At 37.4% G+C, this 12847-nt stretch overlaps 1 protein-coding gene across 1 annotated transcript; it reads left to right on the top strand.

Moving 5' to 3' along the window:
- The first annotated feature begins 84 nt into the window (after nucleotides 1-84).
- On the top strand, nucleotides 85-11710 carry LOC146170326 (ribosomal oxygenase 1-like). The gene is made up of 16 exons (XM_083388284.1): nucleotides 85-237; nucleotides 2085-2286; nucleotides 2539-2650; nucleotides 2733-2800; nucleotides 2963-3051; nucleotides 3745-3963; nucleotides 4414-4556; nucleotides 5223-5436; nucleotides 5974-6080; nucleotides 6456-6598; nucleotides 7207-7385; nucleotides 7951-8055; nucleotides 8791-8932; nucleotides 9588-9789; nucleotides 10708-10840; nucleotides 11624-11710. The coding sequence occupies exons 1-16, from the start codon at nucleotides 142-144 to the stop codon at nucleotides 11708-11710; spliced, it is 2241 nt and encodes a 746-aa protein (XP_083244410.1). The 5' UTR covers nucleotides 85-141.
- Nucleotides 11711-12847: the final 1137 nt, after the last annotated feature.

Genomic DNA, 12847 nt, shown 5'->3' on the forward strand with positions numbered 1-12847 from the left:
TTGTATTTATGGTTACGCATGACTTCGTTTGTTATTTAGGTACGTGACTTAACCAACGCACGTGAAATTCTGTTTTATGTTTTTGACTGATTTTTCTTGTGTTCTTTATTAAAAAAACACGAGCTTACAATTAAAAAAAAGATGGGTAAGAGACCTATCGTCCCAAAAAACCCAAACGCACCAACAGTTTCTGCGTTTGCAGTGTACAACAACGAATCTGCAGTTGGAAAAACAAAGGTAACACGTGTTAATGTTTCGCATGTTGGTTGATGATTCCTAATTCCAGTGTTCGTGAAAACAAGTGGCTTAAAATAGGACTAACTGGGGCGTTGACCACATTGTAAACATTGGAATTTGCGCGAGGGAGACGATTTTGCAGCTGCAAATTAATATATAAATCCCCCGCGCATGCCTTACTTTCCGACCCCGGGCGCTGGTCTAGAATCCTACCATATTTTTTCCTGGGTTTTTATTGCTAACAGTATTTGGGTTAGGGTGAGAGTTAGGGTTTGGGCAGGTGAAGTAATATTATTATATTTATTTTTACATATTCCCTTCCTTGCACTTTAACTTGGGCGCTGGTCTAAAATCCTACCATATTTTCGTCCAGTGGCTTGTATTGCCAACAATCATATTTATGCCTTCATTGCAATTTTACCTTTGACAACTCAATTCGTTACTGTTAAAATAAATGTGGTGGGATTCTAGACCAGTGCCCTAACTTGCATTGCCGTACAACAGACTGTATTATTTAATGACTTTAGGTGGTTTTCAAACTTTTTCAGCCTGCTGTGGAGTAAAACAAAAAAAAATCCGACACACTTTTTGCAAAACCATACTTTCACAAGCTGATAAAATGACACTTAATTTATTACAAGGCAGTACGCCAATGCGGTGATAATATATATTTTAAATTAGTGTGCTTATAAATCCTGCATGGTTACTTGCAGTGTTGTAATGACTTTAGCCAATAATGAACTTGACTTAAGTAACTTTTTGCAAATAAATTAAATCATTTGGGAAAAACGATTGGTGCTGGTCTAGATTTGCAAAGAAAATCAATGCACATTATTTGGGTTAAGGTGCGGGTTAGCGTTTGGGTTCGGATGGGTAAAGTGTTATTATATTTATCCAAGTTTTCAATTTCAATTTTAAAGACTGGGTTAATTACTGTACCTAAAAAAGTGAAAGGATTCTTGACAAGCACAAAATGACTTGCCTTAGCTTAGACATAAGTTATTGTGTCAAATAACTTTGGTTAAAATTAGATATTTTTATTAAATGTGTTTTAACAAAATTGGGTTATTTATCTCAATGTTTGCCATTTTTAGACGAGTTTACCGATTTTAATTGTTTAAGATTTTATTTTTTAGTTAACGATTAGTCTTATTATGACTTGACTGGGACTTTTTATTATTTGCAAATTACTTTACTTAGACTTGACTTGTTTACCACCATCTACTTGCATGTCTATTTGCAATTCAAATAGGCTATTTTCCGAAACAGCAAAACTTTATGCAGCTCAGTTGAGAATCCCTTAAACTACATTAGTGTGCCACTGCACACAGTTTAAGAATCACTACTTAATGCCATCAAAAATGACGAATTTGGAAGTTTTGCAGCTTAAATTAATTAAAGATTTTGAAAATGCACACCCCTATTATTATTACCAGTGGGGTTTGGAATAGTTTCCAAGATATTTAGCATTAAGGGAAGTAGAGATCGACCGATATCACTTTTTTGGACCGATACCTATACCCAATTTTTTACAATTTTGTCAACCGATACCCGATATGATTTTTTATATACGTGGGAAAAGTTTAAATCTTGAATTAATTAAAAATAAAATCCAAATAACATTTTATTTTATACACCTTTATTAATTAATAACTCTTAATTTGTATTTTAACTTGGCGTGATGCTAAAACCCAAATTTTTTTGATGAAAAATGTGTAAGATGTTTGTTCTACAGGATAAATTTATATCATATCTCGTACTAAAATATCGGTCAAGGTAAAGGGAAGTAATCAGGCCAACAGGTAACCGAAAATTTGGAATGTTTAAAAAAATATTTTATGTTGCAGAGAGGGCGTGTTGAAAGTTCAACATCAATCCAAGACCCAACTTTCTCCTTTGCACCTTATAATGCAGAACTGGAAGGCACCACAGACTCAAAGGGCTCTGGTACATCAACCTCGTTTATAAAGCACTTTTCAAACAAGGCTGCATTTTCGTTTAAAAGAAAATCAATGAAGAGAAAGAAAAAAGATAGAAAACCGACCGACCGTAAGTCACTCAAAGTGATTAAATATAACTTAATTCAACCTACCTTGACCAAATAAATGTAATAGGTTGTATATTTGCACCCAAATTATTTTTTTATAAATAACTAAGGACCACTTAGGATAGAATGACAACACAACTCATTGCCAAAGTAAAATGTAACACAAAAATATGTTGCAATGTCCACAATACCTATAAATTGTATAGTTATACCCAAAAAATTCAAGTATTTTAATTTTTTTTGGATATTCATAGAACCAGCAACACATTGGAGACCGTCTTGCATTCCCAATGAGGCTTATGGTAAAAGCCCAATGCTAAACTTTGCATGTGAAAAGTCACCTTTGCCTTTTACAGGTGCTTCCAGGTAAAAATGTATACTGTATACATTCGTATAACTTTTCTATCAATCAAGATAAAAAATAATTTTCTGTTTTATTTATTTCCAGCAAACTTGAAAATGGCCAGTTGGATCCAAAGCCTAAACTCAAGGCAAAGAAACCGCTCTTCAAAGAAGGTAGGGTATAATTAGTTGGCAATATTTGCAAGCATTTGCAATTTAAGTTTGAATATAACTAGGGGTCTTACTGACTATAGAGTGTTCCCCTGTTTTTTGATTTAATTAAGAGTAGACATTGCTCTTGTTCAAGTCCTCTTTTGGCAAAAAAATTGTTTTAAGATCGCAGCATTGAGTTGTCGACAAGTCAAAGTATAAATGAGGGTGCAGAAGATGATGACAAAACCAAATCCGCAGGAAAACCTGCAAAGGTGACCTTTAATCTAATCATAGAATAATATATTGTTAATGTTTGAGGCGATAAAAATGCTGTTAAGGTTTACCATTTTACTGTGTTGCAAACAAGTCATTTTGAAATGACCAGTCAAGTCACTTGTAAAACAACTAAGTCCGAGTCAAGTCCCAGTCCAATCATAATTAGAGCAAGTCAATTACAAATCAAGTACTTGTCAAAAAAACTACACAGTAAGTTATTAAATTTTGGTCCGAATGTGAGCAATAACTTAACTAAAAAATAACACAAACGCAATATATAGCAAGCAAATTGTTCTATGTGCAAAAATTAGAATAAATAACCAAATTTTACGATAAAATAAATAATAAAAACATCATATTAACCCAAGTCATTTGTCTAAAAGACTTACTAAAATAGTTCTTGGCATATGGAAAATATCTTGTGAAAACTCTGCGTGCGAGTTGTTTAACTTTGACAGACTGGAAACTTATTTAAGCTCCATTTGTTGCAAGGGAATAATATTCCTTATAATATTGGCAAACTTTTGTTAATCAATATGCAACAGTCATTGTTAAAGGTGAAAAAATACGATGGGCCACGATCTTTTTTTGTAAAAAAATATTGGGCCACGGAATAAAAAAGTTTGGGAACCACTGCCTTAGGTCATTTTAACACTGCCATTTGAATAATAATTCTGTAAACAATTTAGAATGAAGGCATGGCCATTGATCTTGTGATACAAAGCGGAATTTCTCGCCCACCGAAAAAAAAGGTGCGTGTTTCCAACATGGAAGTGCTAACTGCCACTAATGCGGATGACAGCAAAACATTGGAACAGGATGATGAACAAATGCAGCTTCACGCTTCAGCGCACAACCCCCCAACCGTGGAAAAAAAGAAGAAACTAAAATCGCCAAACAAAAGCACAGTAAGTTTACAGCTGCAATTTATACTTGACTTTACTATGGCTTAAAAATATTTTAATAGGTTAGTAAGTGTATATAGAAATGAAAGGTTTTCACTTTGTAAAACAAAAATGACCAAAAAAAACAAACTACATTTCTTATTTTGCAATCTCGGTTTATGAGAATAACTAACTTTAAATTTGAATGGGAAGAAAGATGATTACAGTCGCGCAAACAGTTCCAATCTGGTCTTAAATTATTCTGTAGAAATAATTTGTTTCTGGGCATTTGAACAATTAGGTTCTTAATTACAACACATTGAGAAACTTTGTTAAAATAAACAGTTACCGTACAATGGTGTTGCGTTATGCATCATTAAAAATCCTGATTGAGAGCGAAATAAATGTATATACCGAAAATTGTTGTTTCTAATTGAGTTTCATCAGCAGATCATAAAAACCTTTAATATTCAGCTTTCGTCATCTTCGTTCACAACGATATCGAAGAAGGCTTCGAGCATTCCCAAGATGCCGCAACCAGCAGGCGACTGCGAGAAGGACGGACATGCGCTTTTCGAGTGGCTTGTTCACCCCTTTTCCACCAAAAAGTTCTTCAAGTGCGTGTTTTTTGCTGAAACTGTACAAGTACATGTCAAAGTCATCTCAATTGATTTTACTACAATTTGTCGTTAATGAGTGCCATCTGCAGGACCGTTTCGGTCCCCCAAAACACCTTAAAAAAAACACTGACCATCTGATTTCCAGATTATTCTTCATTTTAGTAAATTCAGGCATTACTGCAGCAGTGGTTCTCAACCGAGATGCCGCGGCACCCAGGGGGGGGGGTTAACGCTGGGTGCCGAGAGAGATTGTTGCTCTATTGGCCATCTTCTTGATGCATTTTTTATGTGCGATAAAAAACATTAAATGCCAAACATTAAAATGTGCTTTTAACCTTGATGCACAGTTAACGTGCTGTTTCAATCTCGTTTATTGTAATGCTATAGTAAACCACTCAGCAAATATACGAGCAATGGTGTCGCGAACTATTTATAATTTCTGTAGGGTGCCGCAAGCCAAAAAAGGTTGCGAAACACTACATTACTGCCTGTTACACGCCTAGTTGTACGAGTTGGTAGTTTATTTTTTTTTTCGATTGTCCTACCGTTTTTTGCAAACCTCGCAGGACATCTTCTGTCTGACCTTTAATAATTCCTAAAACGTATATTTCTACTATATAAGTAACACTTTTTCTTCAAACCGTTTTCTTGCAATCCTCACAGCACGATCTGGGAGACGAAACCTCTCCTGATCCGACGCCACATCCCTCACTATGCCGACGGCCTTTTCAACACCGAGGACCTCAACCGTATACTTACTGAGTGCAACGTGCGGTTTTCCGTAAACCTTGACGTGACCACTTATCAGAACGGAATCAGGGAGACCTTGAATGAAGAGGGTCGGGCCTTCGCGCCAGTGGTCTGGGATTACTACAAAGTGCGTTTTGTTTATTTTTCCTGTTTTTTGCTTTTTTTGTTGTGCTAGTAATGGCAAAGCCGCGTAAGTGGTCTGGGATTACTACAAAGAGCGTTGTTTTAATATTTTTACTGTTTTTTTGCTTTTTAATTGTGCTAATAATGGTTTTGATTTTTCGAAGCAGGGCAGGCTAAAAAAACAATAAGCCCGCAGTGAGGTTCGAACTCGCGACCTCCGGCCATACTGCGACCGTCGCCCAACCGACTGAGCTATACAGGCTCACACTGGAGCGAAACAAACATGACACCATTTCATGCCACATCCTGTTTTTACCAATGCATGTCAAATAGCCCAAATGCGTGATTATACAGGATTTCAGCTTCAAATAGCAGCGAACCAATTCGCCCGAGAACACGTTACAATAGGTGTATAAACTTCAGTATGCCACCCGCGAAGTTTTTTTTCTTGTTGCTACCCTTGTACCATTTGAAGTGCGCAGGCCTGCTGTAAAGTGTCATATCTACCACTCTAAATAAGACTTTACTCGTTTTTCAACAGAATGGTTGCTCTGTGCGAATCAAGAATCCTCAGGCGTTTTCGAAGCCAGTCTGGAGGCTCTGCGCCACATTGCAGGAATATTTTAAAAGCATGGTGGGAGCCAACATGTAAGTTTGCTGTTTATAAAAATTGAATGCTGTTGTTATTTTGTTAAATATGCTCGCCCGACCGTTATAATTGTAAGGCTAAACAATTCCGCTGGAATATTGTTTTTTTTGCAAATGTGCTGCAGTGAATTAAATTTAAGACAAGAATGACGTGAGCAAAATGAACTTTCATTCCTAATTAAAAGCAAATACAGCGTCACAATCGATAAAGATTAATATCGATTTGATCGATAAAGAATGTCGCAATCGATAAACCGCGTTGACGCACATCTAATTGAGCCAAGCATGTTTCATGAATGGTTGGTAGTCAGAACTATCGCGGTTTTACGTTCCCAGTGAATAGTGACTCCTGAAATTCAAATTTTCAAACTCCAGATATCTCACCCCCGCCGGTAACCAGGGTTTCGCGCCCCATTATGACGACATAGAAGCCTTCGTTCTGCAACTAGAGGGAAAGAAGCAGTGGTCGCTTTACAACCCCAGAAACAAGCACGAAACCCTGCCGCGATTTTCAAGCGGTAATGTTCCAGCTACTTGTGTTTTTTTTATTATTTAAGTTACTGCAGGTAGTGGACTCGATTTCACATAACCCTACTGACAGAAATGAAAAAAAAAAGATTAATTTTGTACCAATACCTCGTTACTTACGTGAGTACAGGTCGAATCTTTATCATAGCAGAAATTCCCAGCCTAACAAACTATCGGGTGGACCAGGTTACATCGTATCCCGCACGTTAGAGACTTTTGAAAGGGGCTCTTCTATCGAGGTAACATTGCCCCTAAAAAAAACTCTAGGTCTTCTGTTTTTGGGTATGCTTCTCTACTTAATCACGTTATGGTAGATGTAAAAAGCTTTTTCGAAAAATTCAAAGATCACTTTATTAAACTCACTGTTGCCCTGTTTTGTGCTGAAACTGCAAAAAATAACACAAAACGATACGACTGAATTCGAAGTATATGCGATAAATTTTTGATAAAAAACCTGCCTTTCTCCAAAAGGTCAAAGACCTTGTTTTTTTTCAGTGAATGTTATAGTGTTTTTTTCAATATCACACACCCAGTGTGACCTTTGAAGCACACTTGTAACTCACACTAACCTCGCACAACCCCGTCATCCAATCCACAGAGAACTTCAGCCCGGACGAGATCGGTTCTGAAATCTTCTCCACGACCCTGGAGCCAGGAGACCTCCTCTATTTTCCTCGTGGCTTCATCCACCAGGCAAGATCGCTTCCCGACTCGCACTCCCTACACATCACCATCTCCACCTACCAACGTAACACTTGGGGAGACCTCCTGCAGGAGGTACGTCACAACCTCAGTGATATATAACATCACCGTCGTCGGCAAAAGTTTAAAAGCATCATTAGGCCATGACAGCAATAGGGTTTTAAGGTATCGGATCTATATACCTGTTGCCTTATGGCTGAAAAAGATGGTCGCTTTCAATAGCTGATGAAACTCTTTCAATCAATTCGGCAGCCCTGCTTTAGTGGCTTGCTAAAAATATAGACGTCAAAAGTTGAAAAACATAATTATGTAGCTGACAATAAACTTTGGAGATTTTAAAAAATATCTGTGGAGGCAAAAATTTATTTAAAGTCACAATCATTTAAAATGCACATAAATTGTTTTTGTGGTGATTTCGTTTAGATCCCCCATTAAATGTGATATTCGACAATTACGGCTTCAAAACATGAAAACACTGGTTTAAAAACATCTTAAACTAATTCGAGAAATATAAATGACAGCCATATTGATTGTTGTACTGACATTTTCCCGTTTAAGAGTTTTCCGTAGACTCACTTTTCAACACTACATTGGTCAATAAAAATTAGTGAATACCTAAAGGTGTTACTTAATTCCGCAGCTGATTTCGAACGGTCTCAACAAAGCGATCGCCGAAGATGTGGAATTTCGGAAGGGGCTTCCCCTCGACTACCTCACGTTTCTTGGTGTGCAGAACTGTGACAAGGTAAAGTAGAATAACGGCGTGTAGCGATCTGGAGCTTTTTAACTTAAGGCAACTTGTCAAGGTAAGTATTTCACCTTTAAGTAACAATAAAAAACATTTTTTTAGGGGTTTTGACAAAAATATTGGTTAAATATTTTTGGGGGGTAGTATACGACTGAAAATCCGACCCGCCGTCTTAATACTTTTGGCCCGCGGGATATTTCCTAAAAATATTATTAATATATAAAATATATTGTTTATTACTAGCAATGATTTTGTCGGATGCCAAACTAAGATAAATTTCCATAAAACTGCAACTAAACGACAATTTTTACAAAACTTCCATGTATATTTTGGTATATATTTTTTGTTTTTCCTTCGTTTAATAATAATTTTTTTGAGTCAAATAAGATCAATGCAAAATTTTACACCCAGCCCGCGACCTTTAATATTCACAGTTAACCGGCCAGCGATCGTTGATCTTTGTAGTTATCCGTCCTGGTCTAAAGCAGTTCTTCTCAAACTTTTTTAGTTTTGTTTACCCCTAGCATCTATCTCCAGATTTCATTCACCCTTGTCTCATGAAAACTATCTCGTCTATATATAACAGCACAAAATGGCCTTGTTTCGCAGGCTATCATCAATTTCTGACGGTTCACCCTTATTCACCCCTTTTGGTTGGTTCACCCCTGCAAAAATTTCATTCACCCTGGGGTGAACCATTCATCCTGTTAGAGTCACGATTTTTGTTGATAGGACGCTCCGAGGAGAAGCGAGATGCTGGGTAAAGTGAGCCAGTACCTCCGCAAGTTGGCCGACCACATCGACGTCGACGCCGCTGTCGACCAGAGGGCGATAGAGTTCCTTCACGATGCCCTGCCTCCGGTGCTCAGTGAAGGTCAGACCCCCATTTGTTTGACTGTGTCATATCACTATTTTTCTTCATGGACCCGTTAAAGTCATTCGACACACTTCTAGTGTAAAAACATGTTAATCTCGCATTTCCTTCAAGTAAGGGAAAGATGCACACAAGTATGTGTGTTAACAACTGTGATCTTACCCTTCTGAAGCTGCTTTTTGGGCAACCATTACGGCTTAGGTATATTTAGTACACCGAAAGCCATCGCAGACTTTCCGAATCTGTCGATCAATGATGAAAGCAGGGCAGGTTAGAAAAAGCTTGTAAAGTTTGTTTCAAGGCGACACATAATTACAAACTTTCTGGATTTTTGCGATCAGTAAAAAACGCCGAAATACATTCAGTAATCAAACGTTTTATTTTGTTAATGAAATTTTGTTTTTGAAAAATAAATAAAAGTTTTTGCAACATTTCAAGGCAATCATGGACCCCCTAAAACTAGTTTACGGAACCCCAAGGGGTCCATGGACCCCAGCAGTTTAAGAAACCCTGCTTTAAACAGTCTCACCAAACCCCTGGGGCCTGCGGACCGCAGATTGAGAAGCACTGTCGAGTCTAAGTCTTTATTATATTTCTAACGATACGGGTAACAAAATTAAAAGGATTGCACCCTAACACCAACATATTCTTACAGACGAGCTAGCCCGTTCGATAAACGGCGCCAATATCCGCATGGTGTCGCCAGGGTGTCCTGGCTCGTGGCTCTGTGACGTCGACGCCAGTACGCGCATCCGAGTGTTACGTAAGAATGCCCTGCGACTGTTCGCAGCCAATCAGGTGACGGATGCCAACGACAACTTGGGCACAAGAGTCTACCACAGCGTACAAAATCCGAGGTACGGTTTGTAAAACGATTGACATATAGTTAACTTGAACGTAAGCTTAACGTCGTTTTGTGACACACAACATGACTTGTAGAACTAGATAATTGTAGTTTTTTAATTCAGTGAATTAGAGCAAAATGCGACAAATTCTGATCTAATTTGTGAATTGCTTGTGTGCAATTCTAGTTATAATCCAACTTGGTTTTACGAAATATGCTACTTTGACATTTTTAGTCTCTCAATTAAAACAAAGAATTTAAAATAAAACTCTTTGGTCGAAAAGACTTGTAGGTGATTTTTACTGTCTGAAAAGCATGATCTATACCAGGGGTCGGCAACCTTTTTTCAACCTTTTTTTTCAAAATGAAACTCAGAAAGGTCTCTGCGGGCCGCACAAAATTTTAACAAAGAGTGTTGTTATTAAAATAGTAGAACAAGTTCTGTGAAAACACGTTTGCCGTTTTTCCGCAACGCACCTGGCAGCCTTCCACGGCGCAACGGTAAAGAAGCGCTGATCTAGTTGAAAATACAGCTTCAAACGTAAACAAACCGGACGTAGAATAAACATTCGCGCGAAGCGCAAAAATTTTTCGCACTTACGTATTTCAAATAGTTAAAAAGTATGTGAAATGGACTCGTGTCTAATTTGTCAAAGAGGCGGCGGGCCGGATGAATTACTTTGGCGGGCATCGGGTCGTAGGTTGCCGACCCCTGATCTATACTAAACGGTATAAAAATAGCACACATATATTAACCACACACAATACACATTCTTATTGGAATAATTTGCGATTCAAACTAAATCAACTGTGAATAATTCAATGTAATTTTATTAAAATTATACACTTGAAATTCGTTTTTTTTAGAATTCGTTAATTCTTATCTCATTTGAAAAAAAACTAAAAAGAACTTACGTCTTATTTTCGACAGAACTTATCACCAGGAAGAGAAAAAGTTCTTCGAGATGGAACCTGATTGTGCCCCAGCAGTCGAGTATCTCATCCACAGCTACCCAAACTACGTCACAGTTGGTAGTCTGCCGCTGAAATCAGACGAAGAAAAGGTAGATCCTTATTACAAACACCTACCAAAAAACAATGTGATAGTTTTAACATATTGTATAAAGTTTGCCAGTGTTGTTAAGTCATTTTGAAGTCCGACAAATCATTCGTAAAATAATTTCATTTTGAGTCAAATACTATTTAAATCACAGTTAGATCAAGTCAAATTTTATTAAGTCCTTGCCATGAGAATAAGCCGTTAAAAACAGATAAGTAAATTGTTTTCTGTGCAAAAATTAAGATAATTAACCCACCCAAGTTTACCAAAAAATGCTTGATGTATAAACTTCACTCTAACCCAAGTCAAGTTAAGTCGTTTAAAAACAGTGACTTAAGTGCAGTGCAGAAAATTGCTCTGGGTCTCCTGGGACATTAGAAAGGTTTATAATACATAACCTTTAAGGCAGGTATCCTTCAAGTAAGGTCCATGGAACCCTTGGGTGTAAGTGAACTAGTTTTAGGGGGTCCATGAAGGCTAAAGTGAAATATTTGTGTTATGTAAGAAGTTATCAATTTTTAAAGAAATGAGTTTAATTAAACATAAAACGGTTTTGCACTGAATATATTTAGACTCCATTTCACTTTTACACGTTTTGGACCAAAATCAGCAGATTTTTTAAGTGTATTGTTACGTAAATTTATAACGTTATCTCTGGAAATTTATCGCCTACCGTCGTCCACGCAAAGCAAAAAAAAAATTAGTGGTCCGCGGTAAAAAAAAGTTGAAGAACCGCTGCTTTTAAGGAATCTGCATCCACAGTAAATGCTGCAAACCTTATCCGCAGGTAATTCTCGCCAGCTCCTTGTTCGAGAAGGGTCTCATTATGACGGAAGCAAAAACAAAAATGATGAACCGAAACCAGCTTCTGTGACGTAACACACGCTTCTTAGGACCGAAGACGACTGTGATTTTTTTTTCGCGCCGCTGTAAAATACGAAATAAATGCGCTGCATGCAATTGTGAAAGTCGTCGGCTGATATTGTCATATCAAAGTACAAACTAAACACTTATATTACATATACAAAGGATTGATAGACAGTTAGTTAAAAGCAGGGCTGCGGAGTCGAAGTCGAACTCGAATTTGCAATTGAAAGGTGTCTTATTACATGCTACACTCGATGCAGGAACAAGGTTTAAAGCGCATTAAAATTGTGTTTACGTAGTTGAAAAAAAAAAGTGCTTCTCAACCTTTTTTCGCGGCGACCAAAATATTAAGCGTAAGTATGGCGACTAAGCTTTGGCGACCCAATTGTTTATTCTTGTAAGCGAACAAAACATAGGCATTGGCATAAAGAATTTCGAATTTTAATCATTATTATAAGATATTATTTGTATTGCTTCCTTAAATTTTCTTAATTCAGAAATATTTCTCAGAACCAATCTTAATAAACATATAAACTACTGCGGTTGGCGACCCAACCAAATCAAACAGCGAACCATAGGTTGAGAAGCACTGACGTAGTTGAAATGCCCCAAAATATAAGGAATGGCCTTGTGTCCAGTTTAAATAAAAAAGACGCCGGTCGGATAATTGGCCAACTCCCGATTTAAATACTGTTGGGCGCTTGTATATGACCCGGTTTGACAGTAACGATTTGATTTGCCAAATATCTTGGCGTGGAGTAAACAAATTAAAGGACGCAATAAATCGACATAAAACGCCGCTAGATGTCACTGCCATACCGGTGTGCGTATTTCATTAAAGCCTGTAATTCCTTACTGTTTACTGATTTGTGATTGTTGATGTAAATACGCCAAAACTTTGCCTTCCTTGATGATGTTCAAAACACGGTAAAAACGGTGACACAATCAGAATACCATATTTCGCTAGGAATTAAGAATCTCGTAGCATTCCGAGTAAAATGGGCCAGTCTGTAAACGTATAACTGTCGCTTCTTATTAGGTGCTTTTTATCTTCCACCGTGTAACTTATTATCTCGTAATAAAGTCAGCAAAAATAATAATAAAAACGCCGGCAATTGCATGGGCACAACAGCGAGTCAACCGA

The sequence above is a fragment of the Ascidiella aspersa genome, chromosome 1 (genome assembly GCF_963924565.1).
Source record: "Ascidiella aspersa chromosome 1, kaAscAspe10.2, whole genome shotgun sequence".
NCBI lineage: Eukaryota > Metazoa > Chordata > Ascidiacea > Phlebobranchia > Ascidiidae > Ascidiella > Ascidiella aspersa.

Excerpts from the sequence above, each read along its gene's own strand:
- LOC146170326 (XM_083388284.1), top strand. The coding sequence starts at position 142 with ATGGGTAAGAGACCTATCGTCCCAAAAAACCCAAACGCACCAACAGTT. Across the intron at positions 2,287-2,538 it reads AGATAGAAAACCGACCGACC|AACCAGCAACACATTGGAGA; the intron begins GTAAGTCACTCA and ends GGATATTCATAG. Across the intron at positions 2,651-2,732 it reads CCTTTTACAGGTGCTTCCAG|CAAACTTGAAAATGGCCAGT; the intron begins GTAAAAATGTAT and ends ATTTATTTCCAG.